The sequence below is a fragment of the Octodon degus genome, unplaced genomic scaffold, assembly GCF_000260255.1.
Source record: "Octodon degus isolate 3935 unplaced genomic scaffold, OctDeg1.0 scaffold00269, whole genome shotgun sequence".
NCBI classification, from domain to species: domain Eukaryota; kingdom Metazoa; phylum Chordata; class Mammalia; order Rodentia; family Octodontidae; genus Octodon; species Octodon degus.
The window spans coordinates 920,541-945,258 of NW_004524845.1; the positions used below are offsets into that span (position 1 = coordinate 920,541).

Genomic DNA, 24,718 nt, shown 5'->3' on the forward strand with positions numbered 1-24,718 from the left:
TTACCTGAATGTCAGATTGTTTCCTCATATTTGGGAAGTTTTCTGCTATTACTTCTTCCCCTATTTTTTTAATGTCATTTGTGTTGACTCCTTCTTTCTCATTGATGCCTATTAGTCTCACATTGTTCATGTTTGCATCATCTTGCAGGTGATGGATTATTCTTTCCTGCATCCTTGATGTTTTTAAGAGATCCTTTCTTACCTTTTCACTAGCTGCACCAGCGTCTTCAAATCTGAAACGCTGTCTTTACTTTCTCTTAAACAGTTTTGAAAACTTGTGATTGTGATTTTAATTTCCTCTATATGTCTTTGACTCGGCTTCATGTGATCTATTTCTTTCCTGTACTGCTCATTGAAGGAATCCATCATTTTTCTAATGTCCTCTATTTTTTTTTATCAATGTCTTCTTTAGAAACAGTTATAAATTCTTTTACTTAATTTTTTTTCAGATTGTGTTTCTTCCCTATGTTTCTGTAATTGATTCTTTACTTTAAATACTATGAGTTCTGAGAATTCTTTTTTTATTTCAGAAAAGAATTCTGCTCTGAGTTCCCATATAACTTTCTGCTGTTGCTTATTTATTATCTATGCTATTAATTTGTACATTTGAGCTGAGCTAGTAGAAGAGAATTCCACTCTGAGATCCTCTATGATTTTCTGCTGTTGCTTATTTACTATCCACGCTATTAATTCATGCATTTGGGCCAAGCTAGTGTCCTCTGCACTTGTTCTGGGTGGGCATTGGGTTTCCTCCATATATTTCTGCATTTGATTCTTTACTCCAGATGTTATTAATTCAGAGATTTCTTTTTTTATTTCCAATCTGAGTTCCTCTATAACTATCTGCAGCTGTTTCTTTATTTCAGAACCCCTTGATTTTTTGCTTTCAGCTGTTTTATTCCCAATTTGTTCTGTGTTAGTGTCCTCTGCACTTGGTATGGGTGGGCTTGGGTTTTGATATTGCATTTTGTTCCTTCTTGTCATTTTGTGTAGCACTGTCTTCTGACCTTTGTTGTAGATCTTTGTTGCAGTTGTAACCTTAGCACCTACTGAAGTTCTGGTGTAGATCTACAAAGTTTGGATTTATCCAGCTGTGTCTGGCTTGGGTCTGGCTGCTGTGCTCAGCTCCTTCCTGCTGTTGCCCTTGAGGGTGAACCTGTTGTGCCTCTCTGGCAAGATGTTCTGCTCCTGGACTAGCTTGGTGTTTCTGTCCCTTATACTCTCTGCAGACATTGCATCTGCAGTGTTTCACCCAGGCCTGTATGCCAAGCCTGAGCTGAGTCTGGAGTGGAAAAGATGGAGTAGGGGTAGAGGCAGCTCTCCCACACACTCACTGGGCCTGGTCTAGGACTGGATCTGGGGGTACCCGGAACGCGGCTGAAATTCCTACTCGACAGGCGGGGTGGGGGGTCATACTACAGAGTCATGGGTAACATCCCAAGGAGTGGAAGAAGGTCTCACCCTGCTGTGCCTGGGTTGGGACCAGTAGGGCCTTCTAGGGCAGGGTAGCTGGAAGGTCTCCCACACACTCACTGGGCCTGGCCTAGGACTGGGTCTGGGGTTTCCCGGAATGTAGCAGAAATTCCTACTTGGCGGCAGGGTGGGGGAGCTGCTGTGGAGTGGTGGGGGATGTCCCAAAGGGGTGGAAGAGGGTCTCACCCACGCTGAACCTTTGCTGAGAAAGGTATGTTCCGCCGGCGCATGGTAGCCGGAAGCTCTTCCACATACTCACCGGGCCTGCGCTAGGACTGGGTCTGGGGGTTCCCAGAATGTGACAGAAATTCCTACTAGGCAGGCAGGGTGGGGGAGGTGCAGGGTAGTGGTGGGGGCATCCCAAGAAGGTGGAAGAGGATCTCACCCAAGCTGCACCTGGGCTGGGATCAGTAGGTCCTGCCGGACACTATTACAAATTGCTATCTTCAGTGCAGTTGCTTAGTTCACAGGTATCAGTGTATATAGTTAGTCAGGGTGAGAATCTTTCCAATTGACTGCTAGATTCAAAAATCTTCTGGATATTCTCAGGATCATTGCCTTGCCAATCTTCTACATATAACTGTATGGCTTGTCACTATCATGTTTCCTAGCTCTTCTCCTTTCCCTCTCTTAGTTAGTCCTTGAATTCTTGCTTTCCATTTACATGTATTATACCTTTGTATTTGTATTTCTTCTTTTGAGTTGTTATACTAGGGAAAATATATGATATTTACACATGTGTGTCTGGTTTATTTCATTTATGAGTATATCTTCAAGTGACATTCACTTCAAAGTAAAGGCTTTGAGTTTATTTTTCTATATAGCTGAGTAATACTCCATTGTATAAAAATACCACATCTTTTTCATCCATTGCTCAGGTGATGGGCATCTTTGTTGTTTCCAAGATTTGATTATCACAAATTATGCTGCTATAAATATAGGCACACATATATCACTATGATATGTTTTCAGATCCTCTGGGTTTTCCCAGTAGAGGAATAGCTGGTTTAAATGGGATTTCCAGTCCAAGTTTTCTAAGGAGTCTCCACACTGATTTCCCTAATGGTTGTACCAGTCCACATTTCCACCAGCAGTGGAGAAGTGTTCCTTTTCCCCCACAGCCTCTCTAACATTTTTTGTTGGTTGCTTTCTTTATGATAGCCATTCTTTCTGGCATGAGATTGTATCTCAGTGTTGTTTTAATTTACATTTCACGGGTGGCTACTGATGGAGCATTTTTTCATATGTTTATTCACTTCTTTAATTTCATCCTCTGAGAAGTGTGTGTTCATCCCAGTTGCCCATTTCTGGACTGGGTCTTTAAATTTGTGGGATCTAGCATGTTTTAGTTTTTTATAAATTCTCGGGGCAGACCTTTGTCTGAGTACTTATTTGTCATGATGTTTTCGAAATTTGTGGGTTGTCTTTTCACTTTGTTGGTAATTTCTTTTGATGTGAAAAAACTTCTCAGTAAGAGAGGTCAAATTTGTTAATTCTTTGAAGTGTTTCCCATGCCATTTGATTTTTGTTTATGATCTCTTTTCGTACCCCTATGTCTTAAATAGTTCCGCCTGTTTTCTCTTCCAGGAGATTTAATATCTCTGTTGCAATGTTTAGACCTTCACTCCCTTTTGACTTTACCTTAGTGCATGGTGATAGCCCTGTTTCAAGTTTTAGTTTCGGCATGTAGAGAGCCAGTGTTTCCAGCACAATTTGTGGAAGAGACTATCTTTCTTCCAGTTAGTATGTTTGGCCCCTTTGTCAAAGATAAGGTGGCTGAGTGTGTTTGTAGGGGCTTCTGCATCTTCTAACCCATTCCATTGATCCTCAGGTCTATTTTGTTGCCAGTTCCATGCTGATTTTATAACAGTAGGCTTGTAGTATAATTTCCAGTTAGGAATTATAATGCCTCCTTTCCTGTTTTTACTGTCCAGGATTGCCTTCGCTATTCTAGGTCTTTTTGGTTTCAAGTGAATTTTAGAAATGATTTCTGTAGCGCTGTGAGGTATGTTGGTGGTAGTTTGTTAGGGATTGCATTAAATCTGTACAGCAATTTTGGGAGTATGGCCATCTTCACAATGTTGGTTCTTCCTATCCAGGAGCATGGAATATCTCTCCATTTTCTGAAATCCTCTACAATCTCTATTTTCAGAGTGTTGTAATTTTCCTTGAAAAGTTCTTTGACTTCTTTAGTTAGATTAATTCCAAGGTATTTAATTTTCCTCGGTGCTATTGTAAAAGGTATTGGTTTTATAATTTTCCTCTCAGTTTGTTCGCTATCTGTATAGAGGATTGCTATTGACTTTTGTGTATTGACTTTATAACCTGGTATGCTACTGAATTTCTGTATTAATTCTAGTAGCTTCTTGGTGGAGTTTTCTGGGTCTTCTGAGTAAAGTATCATGTCATTTGCAAATAATAATTTAACTTCCTCTTTACCTATTCTTATTCCTTTTATTTCTTTCTCTTGTCTAATGCCTGTAACTAATGTTTCCAGAACTATATTGAACAGTAGTGGTGAGAGAGGACATCCTTGTCTTGTACCCAATCTAAGAGTAAAAGATTTCAGTTTTTCCCCATTTAGGATTATGTTAGCCATTTGGTTTTCATAACCAGATTTTACCAGATTGAAGTAGATGCCATCTATTCCAATTTTCTGTAGGACTTTGAACATGAATGAGTGCTGGACTTTGTCAAAAGCTCTTTCTGCATCAATGGAGATGATCATGTGGTTTTTAGCTTTAGCTCTATTGATATAGTGTATTACATTTATAGATTTTCGAAAATTGAACCATTCTTGCATCCCTGGGATGAATCCTACCTGGTCTTGGTGCATGATCTTCTTGATGATTTGTGGTATTTTATTTACTAGGATATTATTGAGGATTTTGGCATCTATGTTCAAGAGGGATATTGCCCTATGGTTATCTTTCTTAGTTGTGTCTTTCCCTGGTTTTTGTATCAGTGTAATACTTGCCTTCATGAATGATTTTGGAAGGATTACTTCCTTTTCAATTTCATTGAAGTATTTAAGGAGTATAGCGACTACATCTTCTGTAAATTTCTTTTAGAATTCAGCATGAATCCATCCGGATCTGGACTTTTCTCTGTTGGTAGGTTTTTAATTACATCTAGTATTTCACTGGCTGTTATTGGGCTATTGAGCATGGTAATATCCTGTCAATTCAGTTGTGGTAATTTTTACCTTTGTAGGAATCTGTCCATTTCTTCTGTGTCTTCTATTCTGTGAGAGTATATATTCTCAAACTATCTATTGAGAATCTTCTTAATTTCCACTGGGTCATGGTAATTACACCCTTTTCATTCTTGATCGTTTGTATTTCAATTTTTCTTTCCTCTTTTTGATGAGGTTAGCTAGGGGCTTATCGATTTTATTTGATCTTTCAAAGAACCAGCTTTTTGCTTTGTTAATTCTTTGAATTGTTTTCATCTCAATTGAATTAATTTCTACTCTAATCTTTATGATTTCTTCCCATTGGATATTATATTTTTTATGTTCATTAAGATTTGCTATATATAGTGGGGTGTCCCATGTTTGGTGCATGCATATTTATGAGTGTCACCTCTTCCTCTTGAATTTTTCCCCTAACCAGTATACAGTGGCCTTCTTTATTTCACTTGGTCATTGTTGGTTTGAAGTTGAGAGTCTGAGATTAGGATTGCTACCCCTGCTTTTTTCTGAGGAGCTGGGGCATGTAGTATTGTGTTCCATCCTTTGACTTTCAGAGTATTAATGTCTTTATGAGTTAAATTTGTTTCTTGTATACAGCATATTGTTGGATTTTGTTTCCTAATCTTACTGTGCCAGACTATTTCTTTAATTGGTGAAGTGAGTCCATTTACCTTGATGGTTATATTGATAGATAGAATTGAGATGTATTGACTTATGATTAACATGTTATTTACCTGTTGTCATTTATTCCTTTTTCTCCTGTTTTTAATTGCTTGGTTCATTTTGTTGGTTGTTTCTGATCTCATTGGTGGAGTTCTGATTATTTTGGTTCCTCTCTAGAACATCTCTCAGTAGCCTGTGTAGGGTTGGCTTTGTCATCATGAAATTCTTTAGCTGTTCTTTGTCATGAAAATATTTCACTTCTTCATCAAACTTGAAAGAGTAGTTTTGCAGGGCATGGCAGTCGGGGCTGGAATTTGTTTTCATAGAGGACTTGAAGTACTCTGCTCCATGCTCTTCTTGCCTTCATAGTTTGTGAAGAGAAGTTGGCCGTAATTCGATGGGTTTTCCTTTGGTTGTGATCTGCGTCTTTTCTCTAGTGACTTTCAGTATATTATTCTTGTGCTGAATTTCTAGAATATAGACTATTATATGTCTCGGTGTGTTTTTCATTGGGTTGAGTTTACTTGGCGTTCTGTATGCTTCAGTTTCCTTATGGTCATATTGTTTCCTCATATTTGGGAAGTTTTCTGCTATTACTTCTTCCCCTATTTTTTTTAATGTCATTTGTATTGACTCCTTCTTTCTCATTGATACCTATTAGTCTCATATTGTTCATCTTTGCATCATCTTGCAGGTGATGGATTATTTTTTCCTGCATCCTAGTTGTTTTCTTTTTTTTTTTTGGGGGGGGCTTAACCAGGGATTGAACTCAGGCCATTGTGCTTCCCAGGCAAGCACTTATTCTGCTGCGCCATCTTCCTGCCCCCTTCTTAGTTGTTTTTATGAGATCCTTTCTTACCTTTTCACTAGCTGCAACAGCGTCTTCAAGATCTGAAGCTCTGTCTTCACTTTCACTTAAATGGTTTTGCAATCTTGTGATTGAGATTTTAAATTCCTCTATATCTCTCTGACTCTGCTTCATGCGATCTATTTCTTTCCTGTATTGCTCATTGAAAGAATCCATCATTTTTCTAATATCCTCTATTTATTTTTTTATCAGTGTCTTCTTTAGAGGCAGTTATAAATTCTTTTACTGCAGTGTGTTTTTCAGATTGTGTTTCCTCCCTATGTTTCTGTAGTTGATACTTTACTTCAGATGCTATGAATTCTGAGAATTATTTTCTTATTTCACTAAGTTTTGCTCTGAGTTCCTCTATAACTTTCTGCTGTTGCTTATTTACTATCAATGCTATTAATTCATACATTTGAGTGAGCTAGTGTCCTGTGCACTTTTTCTGGGTGGTAATTAGCTTTCCTCCATATGTTTGTGCATTTGATTCTTTACTCCAGGTGTTATTTATTGAGGGATTTCTTTTTTCATTTCCAATATGAGTTCTTCTATACCTCTCTGCAGCTGTTTCTTTATTTCAGAATCTTTTGATTCATTGCTCTCAGCTGTGTGATTCCCAATTTGTTCTATGTTAGTGTCCTCTGCATTTCTTATCAGTGGGCTTGGGTTCTGAGATTGCATTTTGCTCTCTCTCTTTGTCATTTTGTGTAGCACTATCTTCAGACTTTTGTTTTAGATCTTTGTTGCAGTTATAACCTTAGCACCTACCGAAGTTCAGGTGTGTAGATCTACAAAGTTTGGATTTATCCAGCTGTGCCTGTCTTGGGTCTGGCTGCTATGCTCAGCTTCTTCCTGCTGCTGCCCTTGGGGGTGAACCTGTTATGCCCATCTGGCAAGATGTTCTGCTCCTGGAATAGCTGTTTTGTTCTGTCCCCTACACTCTCTGCATGCATTGCAAGTGGAGGGTTTCACCCAGGCCTGTATGCCAGGCCTGAGGTGAGTCTGGAGGGGACAAGGTGGAGTAGGGGGGAGAGGCAGCTCTACCACACACTCACCGGGCCCAGACTAGAACTGGTTCTGGGGTTTCCAGGAACGTGACACAGTTTCCTACTCAGAGGGAAAGGTGTGTGGTGGTACTATGGAGTAATGGGGGGTGTCCCATGAGGGTGAAAGATGGTGTCACGTACGCTAAGCCTAGGCTGAGACTAGTAGGTCATACGGGGCACAGGGTAGCTGGAAACTCTCCCATACACTCACCAGGCCTATGCTAGGACTGGATCTGGGCGTTCCTGGAACACAGCAGAAATTCCTACTGAGCAGGCAGGGTAGGGGAGGTGTTGTGGAGTGGTGGTGGGGCATCCCAAGGGTGTGGAAGAGGGTTTCACCCACGCTGCACTTGGGCTGGGACCAGTAGGTCCCCCTGGCACTGTGTAGCGGGAAGCTCTCCCACACACTCACTGGGCCTGGGCTAGGACTGGGCTCTGCTATTAATTTTGCCCCTATATTTTTAATGTCATTTGTATTGACTCCTTCTTTCTCACTGATGCTTATTAGTCTCATGTTGTTCATCTTTGCATCATCCTGCAGGTGATGGATTATTTTTTTCTGCATCCTAGTTGTTTTTAAGAGATCCTTTCTTATCTTTTCACTAGTTGCACCAGCGTCTTCAAGATGTGAAACTCTATCTTCACTTTCACTTAAAAGGTTTTGCAATCTTGTGATTGAGATTTTAAATTCTTCTATCTCTCTTTTGACTCTGCTTCATGCAGAGTCAAATCATTCCTTTCCTGTATTGTTCATTCAAGGAATCCATCATTTTTCTAATCTCCTCTATTTGTTTTTTATCAATGGCTTCTTTAAAAGCAGTTATAAATTCTTTCATTGCAGTTTTTTTTTCAGATTGTGTTTCCTCCCTATGTTTCTGTAGTTGATTCTTTACTTCAGATGCTATGAGTTCTGAGAATCCTTTTCTTATTTCAGAAAAATCTGCTCTGAGTTCCTGTATAACTTTCTGCTGTTGCTTATTTACAACGATGCCATTCATTCGTACATTTGAGCTGAGACAGTGAAAAGAATTCTGCTCTGAGTTCCTCTATGACTCTCTGCTTTTGCTCATTTACTATCGGCGCTATTAATTCATGCATTTGAGCTGAGCTAATGTCCTCTGCACTTGTTCTGGGTGGGCATTGGGTTTCCTCCATATGTTTCTGCATTTGATTCTTTACTGCAGATGTTATAAATTCAGGGATTTCTTTTTTCATTTCCAATCTGATTTCCTCTATACCTTTCTGCAGCTGTTTCTTTATTTCAGAAGCCACTGATTCATTGCTTTCAGCTGTGTGATTCCCAATTTGTTCTATGTTAGTGTCCTCTGCACTTGGTATGGGTGGGCTTGGGTTCTGAGATTGCATTTTGCTCCCTCTCATTGTCATTTTGTGTAGCACTGTCTTTGGACCTTTGTTGTAGATTTTTGTTGCAGTTATAACCTTAGCACCTACTGAAGTTCAGGTGTGTAGATCTACAAAGTTTGGATTTATCCAGCTGTGCCTGTCTTGTGTCTGGCTGCTGTGTTCAGGTTCTTCCTGCTCCTTCCCTTGTGAGTGAACCTGTTGTGCCCCTCTGGCAAGATGTTCTGCTCCTTGACTAGGTAGGTTGTTTTGTCCCTACTCTCTGTGCAGGTATTGCTGCTGCAGGGTTTCACCTCTGGCCTACATGCCAGGCCTTAGCTGAGTCTGGAGGGGGAAGGTGGAATAGGGGTAGAGGCAGCTCTCCTACCTACTCACTGTGCCTGGACTAGGACTGGATCTGGCATCCCTAGAATGTGGCAGAAATTCTCACTCACTCAATCTAGGGGTCCCTAGAATGCGGCAGAAATTCTCATGTGATGAGCATGGTTGGGGGGTTGCTTCGGAATCATTGGTGGAGGCCCAAGGGGGTGGAAGAGGGTTTCACCCACACTGCACCTGGGCTGGGACTGGCATGTCACCCTGGCGCAGCGTAGCCAGAAGCTCTCCCACACACTCACGGGACCTGGGGTGGGACTGGATCTGGGAGGTATGTTATTGGTAGTTTGATAGCGATTATATTAAATCTGTACAGCAATTTTGGGAGTATGCCCATCTTCATGATGTTGGTTGTTCCTGTCCATGAGCAGGGAATATCTTTCCATTTTCTGAAATCCCCTACAATGTCTTTTTTTCAGAGTACTGTTCAGACAAACTTTTTTCCATGTCAAAACACAAATGATATGGAGTCCATAACCAATGCAGTCCTTCTTCCCTAAAAAACTTCCCCAGCCTGTTCTGTACAGGTGTGCTTTCTATCAGACTTCTGTTCTGAGCTCTGACCAAAATCTCCCCTACAGAACACCTGAAGTTGTTTCAGTGCTTCTCTTGTAGGCGACATCTCCAAACCTTTCCTATATTTTCCCATAAGTGATTCCCAAAAACTTGTAATCCAAATTGCATGGTTTGGCCAGTGCAATGACCCCACATTTCTGTTACTAAATTCTCTATTAGTTACTCTTCTCTCATTGCTGGGGCAAATGATGGACACTCAAAATGAGGAAAGGAAAGATTTATTTAGCTCACAGTTACTTGAGGTTTCAAGACACTGAAGGAGACACTGTGGTGTTGCCATGCCCATGGTGACCCTCTTCACCTCTCTGAGAAAGCACAGGCTAGCCAGTTTAATGGTCCTGACCTCTATGGCCCTGCCCCTGGGGCCCTGCCCTGGGCGTCCACCCCTCAAGTCACTAGCTGCATCCCCATAACTTACATGAGGCTTTGTAGGGACAACTAGACATAAACCATAACACCTGTACAGGCCCTTAACCAGGGTGAATGCATAATCTTCATTTACTTTATAGAAAGTTCAGAGATTTCGGTATGAGAACTTCTAAACTTGAGGTAATGAAATTCTTTCATCAGACATGTCAGTGTTGCACAGTGTAGTGAGGTAGACAGGGCAATCACAATCTGGATTGGGTACTGGTTTAGCTGTTTAACTGTATGTTTTTGGTGAAGACCCTTACATTTTCTGAGTCTTTGTCTTCCTCATCTGTAAAATTTAGTAATATGTTTTATCAAAAGCTAGCAGTAAGAATTTAATTAAGTTAGCACATGTGAAATATTTAAAAGCTATAAGTATTCATATTTGACAATGCTTTAATAACATGAAACAAAATGTGACTTAGTTTGACAAGTTGACTGTTCAACTAGTCCATTATTTGATTGCATTCTGTTTCAGAAATCAGAACTAATGAATTGCACTTAATGTTTTATTTAGTTTCCTATCCATTTGTAAATGTTCTGCTTTGCAGAATCATCTGCATTAGTGGTAATGAGATGTCTAAATTTAGAGGGAAATGCTGAAAATCAAAATTTTACCCTCAGGGGACTGTTTTCACTTTGAAATTCTATTTTTTAAAAAATGGAAAAACAGAAGTAGAAGAGTGTTCAAAAAGTATAAGGATGGCAACACAATCTTTTGGCACCTTGTTTTGTTTACACATTTTGGAAATCTCAGACCACATTATTATTGTTAAATACCAATATTTAAGTATCAAATTTTGGATTCTCTGGGTTATCACTACTTGATTTTATGTAATATCATTACTTGAAAAGAGCAACAGCTCTTTTTAGGTTCTTATAGATTAGGCCAATGGCATTTACATTTAGCCATTTGAAAACATTTTCCAAGTCACAGCTTGAAGATAACCTAAGGGGTTAGAGCTTCCATAGTAGTAATGCAGAACAGATTTTTAGCAGCTTGCTAGTACTTTTCTTTATCATACCAAAAAAAAAAAATCCTATTCTGATGGTTAGTTTAATGAATAAAGACTATTCCACTTTGACATGAAAGTTTTAATATAATTTTTATGTGGCCTTAGAGTAAAGAGAAACACTACCAAGTATAGGAATACTTATTTTTTCCTTTGTTTCCTAGGTAGATAACCATGTACTTTACAACAAAGAGATTAGGCTTAGGAACAGAATGCTGGGGACCATGTAAAACTATGTTTGCTCAGGCTTTTGAGGAATACCTGATCCTACCTGAAGCCCAGCACTCTTGTAGAAGGCCATCAGAGTAATGGTATACAGAGAAACAATGCCATAGAACTATTGCCACCCACTGAATCCCCAAATTGGAACTCTTGTGAATAAGGCAGACTCTTTAACAAAATGCCTGAGTCTACTAATTTACAAAGAACAAAAATTTAACACACTTCTGGAAACTAGGAAACCCAGGGTCAAAGCACCTGCATCTGGAGACGGCTGCTGTCTGTTTTGCAGACTGCATACTAAAGGCTCAGAAACTGTCTACAGGATAGAAGCCTATCCAATATACTTTGTGTTACCCAAATCTACCCGATAAGTATGCATTAGTACCTGTGTTCTGCAGTGAGAAGAAACTCACTTCAAATTGATTTAGCCCCCAAAAGAGATTTGGTGGTTTAAATAAGAATTCTTAGTTAAGCTTTTGGCTGTTGGAGATTGGTGTTGGGACTCTGCACCTCTCAATTTCCATTTTCTTCTCCTGCTTTTCTTGCTTTCACTTTAGGGGCTGACTGATCTCATTCTTTGCTAGTGTGGATAGTGGGAGATAGGCCCTTTAATTATAGGGGTGATAATCTTAGGTGAAAGGGAGAATACTCAATTTTAAACACCTAAATATCAAATTTTTCAAAAGGATTTGGTCTCAGTGGGTCACTCTTCTCAGAGGAGGAGTCTAGAAGAGTGGCCCTATATGTGTATTTCATCCACTTCTGTGGTCTGGGTGAGATGCACAGAATGACTATGGTAAGAGGGAAGTTAAGGAAGCTGATTGGGAAGAGCAGAAAAACACCCCCTCCATTCCTTCCTTTCTTCCTTCCTTCCTTCCTTCCTTCCTTCCTTCCTTCATTTATTCATTCACAATAAATTCATTGAACTACCCTTTTCAGGTACTTTTGTAGATAAGAGGGACAGAACACTGAACAAATTAGACAGCTATTCCTACCTCTAGCAAACTTATATTCTAGTGAGGAGGCAGATAATATCAAAGACCACTAACACATACAGTATGTTTGATGGTAATAGATATGAGGAGAAAAAAAATCAATCAGAGGAGTAAAAAGTATTTATGAGGAGAATGGAGCTTGAGTTTTATCTTAGGTGGCCAGGGAAAGCTCCTCTGATGAGAAAGTAATGTAAATAAGGAGTGAAAGAAGTAAGGGAGGGGGCCACACAGTTGTCTGCAGAGGATGCATTGTGAAGGATCCAAGTGTATGTTCTGGGAATGACAGAGGGAGGATACGCAGCTGGAGTAGTGGCCACAGGGCAGACCAGTGGACAGGGAGGCTCTGAGGTCAGGCAATGAGGTGCAGCAAGATAGGGTATAGGTTTTAGGCTGGGTTTGTGTTCTAGTGAAGACCTTGGCTTCACAACTGATATGATAGCTATGGAGGGCTCAAGTAGAGGAAGAACACGATCTGACTCCTAGTTGCCAGTTCTGGCTGCTTTGGAGAATAGATTAGGGTGGGAAGCAAGTGGGAAACTGGTATTATGATCCAGAAATGATCATAGCATGCACCAGGGTGGTGGCCATGACAGTAATGAGAAACAGTTGGACTCTTGATGCATCTTGAGTGCAGATCCAATGGCATCTGCTAATGCACTGGGTGAACAGTGTGGAAGAAAGAGAAGAGATGACAATGACAATATAGTTTTTTACCTGAACAGTGGAAAACAGAATTGTCCTTCACCAGACAGCTAAGACTGCAGCCATCAGAGGATCTCAGAAAGGCTCATTTTACACATGTGAAGTTGGAAATATTAGAAACCCAAGTGGAGATGCTGTAAGTGTGGAGTTTAGGGCAGAGGTCCTGGCTGCAAATAGAAATGTGTGAGTCATCAATATAGTAGGTGGTATTTAAAGGCATGAGGCTTGATGAAGTCACTCCCAGAGAGTGTGCAGATAAGAACAATATACCCAGGGACAGAGTTCTGGGGCACTTAAGCCACTAAACATTTATACTCAGAAGATACAATAGTTTCTCTCAAAACACTAGATCCCACAAAGTTTGACATACACTACACTATAACATGCCTTGACAATTCAGTTCAGAGCATATAGCAATTAGTTTGTAATTTTTAAGCCTTAAAAACACACTCCTGATTTTACAGCATGGGTACAGTGGTCTCAGTAAAGACAGTATAGTACTAGGAAGACACTTGGTGAGGCATATAACCAACTGTGATATTCCACATATTTAGCATAAGCTGCTTTAACCTCATGAAACTTGGGGAAAAGATTTAAGGTGTGATTGAGAATTGAGCCCTTCTGAAATTCCTAAGGAAATGAGTGGAGATGGCAGGATATCTTAAAGGGTGTTTGGAAAGGGTGGAAATGGAAAAAAGAGAGGATAGTGAGTAAATGAGAATTAAGTACATGAAACAGAAGAGGATTACAGTCGGATCTTTCACCAAACTGGAGCAAGGAGTATGCTGGAGAGAAGGGAAAGCAGAAGAGGGAGTAATTTCAGATTATCAGTTTCATGCTCTGTTCTGGGAGAGAGTTTTAGGAATGTCATTTTCCATGTGTCTGACCACATGGCCTTACCCTACTTTTTCCTCTGTGTAGCTCCTTATAGGATTATAGTTTTGACAACTTATGATTTTTAGATCCTTCCTATATAGCTATTTCTATTATCTGAAAAACAACAGTTAAAAATTAAAATATCAGCGTTTATCAAAGGATGATGAAAATTGTGGAAAATTTCATACTACTTAGAAGTGGTCATGCTGGCATCCACTAAATTCTTTTTTTTTTTTTCTTTTTTCTGTACTTTAATATAGGGTCTACAGGGACTAATTACACAGATTGTACTTGTAGTGATCCTCCTGTTTTTGGCCTCCCAAGTACTGGGATCACAGGCATGCACCACCACACCCAGTCTCAATCGCTGTCTCAGTGTGCCCTGAGGGCAGGCCTGGCAAGGCACACGGGGATCAAACACTGGTCCCTGCATTTGCCTATGCAGGTGCTTTAATCCCTGAGCTATCTGACTGGCCCACATCCACTAAATTCTTTCTTGCTTTTTGTCATATAGTTTCCTTTTTATCTGAAGTACCAGGTTAAAGAAACAATCCTCCAAACATATTCCTGACAGTGATGGAGATCTAGTGGTCTCTCCAGTACAAGCTCAAAGTGAAATGTTGGCATAACCTTATTAATGGAAGAAATTGGGTCAGGCCTGCCATTTCCCATTTTAGCAGTAATCTATGCAGAAAATACTAAGCTTACTGGTACTTTTGACTTGATGGATAGACTATTCATATTAAATGATAAGTATATTTCATAAATCTCTGCTTTAATATGATGTTATAGGGTCAGGGAGATAGCTTAGCAGTATAAGCACCTCCATGGCAAGCACAGATCCTCAGTTCAATCCCTGGTACCAAAAGAAGTAAATTAACAATTAATTGATAATAGTGTTTTATATAAAATTATTTATCCTTCTGTCTCAGTTATTTTTCACTCATTACTGGGACACATACTTGACACCCAAAATGAAGGAAGGAAAGGTTCACTTAGCTCACAGTCAGTGGCGGGTTCCGTCCATACTCAGCAGGCTCCGAGGCATAGTGGCATGTAACAGAGAGTAATCTTTCATGCTGGTGGCCAAGAGCAAGAGTACAAGGGTGTGGTAGCAGCTCAGGCAGCTAGCTAGCCTCTTTCCCCTCCTTATATTATAATGCAAATTACCCACCTCTGGGGCCAGGGTGGAGCACTCACACCTGCAATCTCAGCATCGGATCAAGAATCAATCACAAGTTTCAGAAGCTGCTCCATGACTGCAGGAGGCTTTGGGGGGACAACTAGACACAAACCATAACATCTTCTGTGATTACTGAAATATTTTTCTTGATTTGGGTGAAAGAATAAGGCTTACAGGATAAGTCCTCAAAGTAGCTGTGCTATGCAGTCTTTACTCCAAGAAAACTGGCTAACACAAAGTCCATGTCCTTGGCTGCTCTCCTCTCCGCCCCACCTTTGAATGCAGTGATGACAGCTTCTGCCTGAAGGTAATCCTTCATCAGTGATGTGGGCATCATCTCATCCCAGTAGTTCAAGGTTGGCTGAGCTGCTTTGACTATTGTTCCTATATATAAAATCTTAATGTTCCCTCTTGGGGAACGTTAATCTTTCTACTAGATCATCCTCTTCAGCAAAGTGTAGTGCCCAGCTGAAGCCCCCAATTTTGTTCCTTTATCCCCTTCCCTCCAATATCTGTTCTCTGCTTGGTAGCAGTGTTTCTCAGTCATGAACTCTCCCCATGTTCACTTCCCCACTTGTCCTTGTTTACTGTGTACCCAGGTATCCTCTGTGCCAGCCTGGTTCTGATCCCTGGGCACTGCCATCTTGCCAGTATTACCCATCTAGTTCTAGTTCTCATCTTATTTGAACTTCCAGCAACCTTGGACTTCGGTGGCACACTTTCCCCCTCAGGTCTATTTAGCCTGACAGTTGTGAAGTCCTGTTTTTCCTCTTCCTTTGTGCTACTGTTCCCAGAGTCTCCCCCTAATGTTGTCTCCTGCTCCTATGAGAGGCAGAGCAGCACAGAGTCCATATCTCTCCCCTTTTCTCTGCACTTACACTCAGGATTGTGTAGCTGTCCCATGGCCTTGAGAACTAGTTACATGGTAAAGTCTCCCAAACTATTTTCCTCTTCCATCTTCCACTAGTACTTTTGCTAGGCAACTCCTGCCTAAAACTTCTGAGTCCTTAACCATCCTCGAAGGCACAGTGGTTTGGCTTCCCTTCATCCCGCAGGTTCATTGGCTGTTTCTTCTCTGCCACCACTGAATTGTCACTCCTCTACATGCAGCCTCCAGCCTGTCCAGATGCTCTACACTTAGTGTTCTCTGCCTAAGATGCTCTTGCCAGCTCTCCATGGTGGCTAATCCATGTATTTATTCAGAGGCCTCCCCTGCCTGCCATGTGTGAAGTTGATGCCCTCTGATGTGCTATGTTTCTTCTGCTTGTTACCTATCACTATTTTAAATCATGTTTTATTCCCCTGCTGTGAAAATATGGGCTCAGGCAAGGCAAGTAACTAGCCTGTATGTCCTGTATTCCTTCAGCTTGCATCATTGCCAGGCTCTTAGTAGCACTTCATTGACTGAGTGAATAAACAGTGGATGGAATTATATTATACACTGTTTTATACATAAACTATGTTAGGTCATCCTCATTTTTTTTTTAATCCTAGACAAAGCTAGATGCCTACATAATTACACAGTCTAAACATAGTGTAAATATGGCCAGCTAGCAATGGTTGTGTGAAGACCCCTAGAGAGAGTCTTCTATGAGTGATACATATGGTGCTTTCTTGGCTTTTCTCATGCAGTTGAAGAATAAGTTCATGAAAAAGCTGCCACGTGATGCAGAAGCTTCTAACGTGCTCGTTGGGGAAGTTGACTTCTTGGACGCCCCTTTCATTGCCTTTGTGCGGCTGCAGCAGGCTGTCATGCTGGGTGCCCTGACTGAGGTCCCTGTACCAACCAGGTAAGCTTCTCCCTACTGCTGAGGCTGTGGTGTGTGCATGGGGGACGACCTCCCTTGTAGGCCAGGGCATCAATAGCTTGAGGGGACATCTAGGATACCGGAGAGCATTGATGGAAATAATTAGTCTGACTGTAATTTATGGGGGAGTGTACTAGTTTCTTATGACTTATTCTAGTAGTATTTATAAATATCTTTTAGCTTATAAGCTGTAGTATCCACACCTGAGAGTTGAAGTAAGTCTGTCCATAGAAAATGGTACAGTGGTGACAGTTGCTTTCCTTTACATGTTCTGCGTCTCATCAGAAAACTGATTTTAGGTTCATGCGTACATTTTGTATGTATACACATCTGTAAAAATCTGTAAGCTTCACACCAAAATTCACACACTGTACAGTTACAGTATCTTGCCACATTCATTTTATTTGCAAGGAAGCTGCAGGGAGTTCCTGGGCACAGAGAGAAGCCCAGAGCCTCCTCTTCACTCCTTTGATGCTGTGCTCCCTGGGTTCAGGAAGCCTGACTTAAGGCTGCACTTATTTTAAAACAAGTTAATGCTTCACGTAAATTTGTGCTGTGGTAGAGTTTAAAGAGAAATTCTTGTCTTCAGTCTGACATTAGGAAATTACCATGTGAAAGAACTTTGGAGCTGGGTGTGCTTTCTTTATGTTCCAGGCCTAGGAAAGGTGATACTTTCTCTTTCTCTCTTACCCTTAGGTTTTCCTTCTGTAAAGGAAGATCAATGAATCCTCCTTGGGGAGCTCAGACATTCAGAGCATAATTAACCAGCAGTGACAAGAGGTTTAGGCTTAGTTTTGAGCCAGGGTAGGGGGAAAATTAGGATGGAGAAAATGTCTTTTGGGTCTCTCAATTCAGGCTATGGTTAATGACCACACAGGCACTGTTTACCCATTGTTTCTTTTCTTAGACACTTATAAATGGGAGTAATGCATAGGGCAATCTTTGGACAAACAGCAGTGGAAAAATGATCATAGCTTATTCAATGAATGGAATTATCATGATTTGTGTTTTCTGTAACTTAGCTTTTTGCTTGAAAACATTCCAGTGGACCTTTGCAGAACTATCTGAACAATCACCTGGCAAACTGCTGACTCAGGCAGGGCTAGGGCTGGAGGCCAGCTCAGGCCTGGTGGCTTTATTTATGTCTCTTTGAACTAACTTTACTGAGGCTTGAAAGAAAAAAAACACACCAAGGAGTGTTACAGAAAATTACCCTTGCCTTTTCATTTTTATGGCCATTTTTCTTTAGAAACTGCAAGTAAAAAAAAAAAAAAACCAAAAAACTTTATTTATTTATTTACTTATTTTTATCACCCTCACTCCCTGTAGAGCAGTATAATCCTTTTTTTTCCTTTGTCTTTGTCTTTCTTTCTTTCTTTCTTTCTTTCTTTCTTTCTTTCTTTCTTTCTTTCTTTCTTTCTTTCTTTCTTTTTTTGTGGTACTGGGGATTGAACTCAGGACCTTGGGCTTGCCAGGCAAGTGCTTAGTCTACAGAGCTATCTTCTCGGCGCAAAAAAATTTTTAAAGGCTTTTTGTCTAATAAGAATACATATACATTGAGTAGGAAATCCTGGTCATTTTTGTGTCTCTCTTGTCATCTTTTTCCTGTTCCTGCTTAGCTTGTTCTTTTTTCTTCAGTCCTAGAGGATGGCCTTAATTTGGGGATGAAATACAATATCATTTGAATTAACGAGAAGAGCCAAACAATTCAAGGGAGTGTAATTCAATAATAGCAGAAAACTGTTTCAAGGCACTAGTCTGAATCCTGGCATGCTAACATTTTTCCAGGAAATAGTCCTATCCATTCGTTGTCCTGCAAACCAGCAAAGGCTATAATCATTGAGTCGAGAGTCACATTAGTTATTTTAGTAGTGAGTAATTCGAGGCCATTTACCATGGCTGCATCCATCCTGTGAGATTCAATAAAGGAAATCCCTCAAGGAGAGTAGTAGCTGTTGCCAAGGACCAGATCTGCCTTCTAGGATGGGTTTTAATGTGTGTGTGCTACTCTGTTATAGTGGATGGAGACCACCTGACAGCACAGTCTTCATGGATCATCTTTCCTTTTAAAAGTGGAGGAAAGATATTTCATTATTATTATTATGATAGTATTCCTAAGAAGCAGAATGACTACCAGGCTCCTGTTTAGAAGCATGACTCTGGAAGTCCTTTGTGTAGCTTCATACATTTCTCTGTTTACAGTTGCTGATCCATTAATAAGGTGTACAATTTTCAGGTCTGACAGGGTAGACATCAGATGTCAGTCTAGGTAGGTCTTCATGCTGTTCATTTGAAAGCAAAAAAGCCTATGGCCTGTGATGTTTGAGGACTTGGTAGGCTATTGCTTATTCATATTTATGAGCTAAATGTGGGATAAATATTGCCACTATCACTTTATACCTGAAAGATGGAGGGAAAGGGAAGACTGACTATCAGTGCTGGAAATAAAACTGCAGATTTCTGACTCTTGATTTTAGGGAGACCCTAGGGAGATACTTAAAATGGGTGAGAATAAAAGGTTTTAGGGCTGTTCCATGAACAATATTAAAAACCCTAGATTACTTTATAATTTTCTGGTTTTGAATTGTATATCTAAGGTAAATGGTTATTTAGTACTACAAGATAACAAGATATTTACCCTTTTAGCATTAGATAGATAGATACATGCAAATAATTACTTGACTAAGAAAAATAGTGTGTGCTTATTTTTTAGAGCCATTTAAAAACAACCATAGAGGCCCTACTAGTTCAGTTCTATATTGCCCACTAGTCTAATTGCTAGCTGGTGTGAGTCAAAGGTAATGTGGTTGGTTGTGGTAGTTTGTGATCCTCACAAATACATTGTGGAAGCTGCAGTTTTAGTGACATTTTCCAAAGCTGCTAAGTAGGAATAAATGGGTTATTTGATTCACTGATGATTTGGGAGAAGGGAGATCAGTGCATGCTGAGTTTATTCTAGAAATAGCTGTGTTGTATCAGGAAAGGGGGGTACACATCCTTTTTGCAAAGATGGAGTGTTTTAGGAAGGCTGCTCCATTTCAGATATTCTGCTGTCTCTGCCTGTAATTATTTTGTGAATGTGAGCATTGGCTACTGCTTCCAGAAGCACATCATCTGGTACTTCTTTTTGTTATGGAGAACGCTAGAGGCATCCTTTCCAGGCATAATTAGTCATTTGAGAATGCTCACAAAAGTAGAAAAAAGCCTCATGAAGATGCTTGGAACAAGCAGGCACTGTTAAAAATTCAAAGTCTGGCTTATTTCATTATGAGTGAATAAAAGGATCTTAGTACATAAATTATTTTTTTCTGAGCTGTCAACATGGTCTCTGCCCTTCCAGCTACACAAATGTGATGTTTACTCTAATTTGTTAATAAAGAAAAAAGCTTCTGGTTAAAAATAACATCTGTCGGTTGACAAAAACCAGCTTTGGTTGTGAAAGGAGTTTTCAGTACATGATAAAAGCTGTGTTTGCCAGCCTGTACTTCAATCATTGAGTTAGAACTGCTTTGCATCTTCAAGGGGAGAAGGGTGAGAACCTGTCTGAGGCAGAGGTGGCTCTGTATGCCCAGTGTTCTCTGATGGTGCATCTTGTTTCCATAGTGCTTTGTAGAGTAGAGGCATCTGTAGGGTCTCTGCTCCTACAGATGAAGCTCCTGGATTGAGTGATGTTTCTTACCACCCGGATTATCAGATTCTCTCTGATAATTGCTGTGAGAGGGTGAATTTACTGAGTGGTTTCTAGAGAAATCTGAAAAGTTTAACAACATGTCACCATGTTGTTTCTATCTGGCATTTGGTGATTTTTCATTAAGAAAGGAATAGCTTTTTAAAAGTTCCCAAGAAGAGTACTAATACCTTTATATCTAAGGTTACTAATCCTGTAATTTTCAGATTGGGTTTATCTGCCTAATATACATCATAGACAACATTGGAATATCACTTCCAGTTATTTGCTATTATTTAATGGGGAACAACATGTTGTATGGAAGATGTGTATCCTCACCTCACCTCATAGGATTTAACTCAAGGCTCAGACTCAATCCCTTTTGGAAGAGTCATCCATCTTCTGCCCAAGTTTAAGTACTATTAGTGACTGAGAGAGGTTTTTTACTAGCAAGTCAATCTTTCAATTTAGAGCCATATAATCAAACTGGTAATTATGAGTGTCAGCTGATAGTTTATATAATATGTAGTCATACTTGGGAATCATGATGGGGTATTAATGAGAGATAGGAAGAGCTAAGGGTGGTTTGGGAAAGGTTTTGGATATCATACTTTACTCAGAGGTTAATCCTTAGGTGCCATGAAGTAATGCAAAATGGCAGTCAAAAGAAATCTGTTATTAAAAGCACAATAAGGATCCAGGTGCTGCACAGTTTTTCTCATGGCATCGTGCTTGCACATTTTGCTTACAATAGTACCCTTGTTTTCTTGGCAGCTGTCCATGTGTAGACAGGAAAATAGAACCAGAAAATGTAGTCATCCACTAGTATTTCCTAGTGGGATTTATAGCTTGCTTTAGTGACTACATTTTAAATGTTTTTTCAGTGCACTAAAACCAGAGATCAGTCCCTTTTAAAACATCCACTTCACTATTATGTACAGCACTTTATATTGCTGCATGCAGATATATGGTTGTATACCAAGTGGTCAGTGTCAAAGGAAGAACAGTTCTAGAATGAATTGAACATCAGTCTTTACAAAATGAAGATGCAGTTCTAACACTGATTTCTTTTTTTTTTCCATAATTTTATTGAGAAATAAATAGCAATAAGACAGTTTCAAATCAAATTGGTAGGACAGTTTCAATAATTAACACATTGCATACTGTCTGCCTAGTGGTTATTTATTGTTCAAGATGCATCCATGATCTCCTATTTACAAACACTAATAGAACAAATCCCTCTATAGCTTGTATGTGCTTTTTTTTTTTTTTTTTTTTTTTTTTGGTGGAACCAGGGATTGAACTCAGACCCTTGCACTTGCCAGGCAAGTGCTTATTCTTCTGAGCCATCTCCCTGGCCCCTTCTAACACTGATTCTTGTGAACCTTCATGCTGGCCCTTTTGCTAGTTTACTTAGTGGCTGTGTTGACTCTCAACAGCAGGGTGCCACTTCACTCCATAGCTGGTTTCTACACAAATAAACGCTCAATGGTTTTATGGTTATTCTAAGTAAAATCTGAGCATTCAAACTTTCAGATCTTTTTTTGCTTTCTTAATTTTGGGTTAGGGGGCTGGGGAGATAAGACAGCTGAAGAGATAGGTCAGTAGAATAAGTGCTTGCCTAGCCAATGCAAAGGGCCTGAGTTCAATCCCTGGCTCCACAAAAAAAAAATCTTAGACTTAATTTTGGGTTATTTTTCCTTTCTTTTTTGAATTTATAAGAAAAATGTGATTATACATTCAATATACAGTATTTTGAAATAGAACCTAACGTTTTATAGAATACTATTTGTAAATTATTTTTAATTTAATATAAGATATAGAAGTAAATAATAGTAACATTTGTCAAAGTAAAGTGCTAAGCCATCCCTGATACAAAAAATTGCCAAGTTACCTGTAGAAGCTACTTAGAGATGTTTTTCCTTTGTTCAATCACAGGCCTGGTGTATTGGTTGGGCAGTTGATATTAGGCAGATTATTTGGTCAAAAGAACAGAATGTAAGAAGGCCTGACTATCTTTAGTCATTCATTTAGTCTTCTTTTGGTTTTGTTTTTGGTGTGAGGGAGGAACCCAGGGCCTAATGACCCCTGACACCCATCACTTAAGAAGCTCATCAGTTACATCCATCAGCCTCAGTCTCCTCACAGCTATCAGCAGTAGTAGAACAGTTTTCTTTGCTAAGGCTTGTAGGGAGGTTGAAATAGGGTGATGAATATGAAATGTTCAGCAGGCTTTAAAAAGCAGCACAGGCCTATAATACCATTATTTATGTTGTTCTCCTCATCTCAATGTTAGGTAAGATGTGATTAGTATCAAGGTGAGGATTTATCCAGATCACTCTCTGTTGAGTTTTTCCTTATTCATTTGTTTAGCAGGTTCCTTCCTCCCCAGTGGGATTCCAACATGATAAGTGGGACCAAGCTGAGGGCTGGATGGTTCAGAACCTGTGAGATATGGAGCAGTGCTCTGTGCATTATTAAGAAAACAAATTTGGAAAGGAGAATGAGGACACCCACAAAATTGTCTTACCTGTCTGTGTGTGAATGATATTTTATTGGGAATTTCTCTCATATTTCTTTTTCCTTTCTTTGGCTATCAGCATGTAGCTTACTTGTAGAAGATTTGTTATTTGCTGATTTTCACCCACTTGTGAGTAGAAATAATTTCTCACAAGTATGGAGAGAACCATTTTCACTGCGTATGTTGGCACAGGAAAGTCAGTAAACCTACTAGTGTACTGTCTTACTAGTTATTGTGCATAACAGGTTTGCTCTAAAGATTACAAATGTCAGTAGAAATGAGAAAGAAGAAAGTTTAAAATGAAAACTGGAATGACTCATACAGTACATAAAGCAAAACTTTCCTACTCAGGAAGAGGCATCTTAAGTTTCCTTTGCCTCCAGCTAAACCAAACAATGATTTGTATTTTGCAACTGTGTGAAAGAGTATCTTTCAGAGTACCAAGAACATAACCTTTGTTTTGAAGATGAGTTCTAGACCTAAATTTTTCTGAACTAAAGTAAAAATGTTCACCATTATGTATGTTAAGCTTGATAAAATTTGTGTTATAGTTTCTGTTTTTTCCTTTTTCCATTAGGTTCTTGTTCATTCTCTTAGGTCCTAAGGGGAAAGCCAAATCTTACCATGAGATTGGCAGAGCCATCGCGACCTTGATGTCTGATGAGGTAGGTTACGGGAAGCTGGGGCTCTGTCACTGTCCTCCTCCTGCTGATTACCCGCCCAGGTCAGCATATCCACAGAGACACCAGCATAGTTCCTTCATTAAAACATGCAGTCAGCAGGCCTTTGCATGACAGTTGCTGGTGGAAACGTGTTGCTGTAACCTATGGAGTGGATTTTTCCAAAAGTAATGCATACATTTTGTCTGTAATAACTCAGTGTTGAAAGAAAACACATAAACGTGTTTTTCTTTTCCTTTTTTATTTGAGGCACTGAACAGTGAATCAGGGTAAATGTTCTATCATTGAGTTAACCCCATCTTTTGCTTCTTTTTCTCAACATTTTTAATTCTTTCAAAAAGTTAAAATATTTTAATTGACATAACTTGTTGCAGCTTATAGTCTGATATTCCAATACATGCGTGCAGTTTATGATGATCTGAGGCATGGTAGGCTAAGCATAATTGAAATTAATTGTATCTTTCTAATAGCTAGGAAATGGGAGTTTAAATATTCCTGGCACAGACACATCTGAGGAGATAGATGTACATTTATCTTGATCAGATCATCACATACTTGCAGTTCTTTAAAATGATATATGTTAAATATCCTTTAAAAAGTTTAATGTCATTGTTTTTAACTTTATCTGTTAAAATGTTTAATATATGAACTATCTATATAGTATATTGGTTTGGAAATCATGTTTTATAATAACACATACAAAAATGGTGAGTGTATTTTTCCTAGGTATTAGAGAGTACATGTTTTTATAGTTTCTTGCTATAAAAAAGGTGGGAAGGTGTGACATGTGTGTAACCTAGCTGAGCAATAGCTACTGCAGGGTCTAGTGCTTCAGGATTATGATCTCAATCACTCTTATAAAAGCTGAGATGTTGTATACACATTTGAGGTTAAATAAAACTCTGACTATTCTCATGATAAGAAAAATACTATTAGGATATAGGTTCTTTAACTTCTGCTTCTGTGTCTTTTTTTCTAATATTGAAAGTGTTTTGCTTTTATGTCATTGCTTGATTTGTTGGTTTTTCCATGTTAGATAAAGAACTGACCCTTTTCTGAGTAAGGGCTTTGTCTGGTGATAATGCAGGTAGTTGTTGTTTTC

General features: G+C 39.5%; 1 protein-coding gene across 2 annotated transcripts in view; it reads left to right on the forward strand.

Annotated features, from left to right (window-relative positions):
* Positions 1–24,718, forward strand: part of Slc4a4 (solute carrier family 4 member 4) — a 360,460-nt gene that overhangs the window by 213,966 nt on the left and 121,776 nt on the right. For both annotated transcript variants that reach the window (XM_004646547.2, XM_004646546.2), the window contains exons 7-8: positions 16,573–16,730; positions 23,514–23,601. In XM_004646547.2, coding sequence (XP_004646604.1) covers positions 16,573–16,730; positions 23,514–23,601 — 246 coding nt within the window. The remainder of the gene's footprint in view (positions 1–16,572; positions 16,731–23,513; positions 23,602–24,718) is intronic.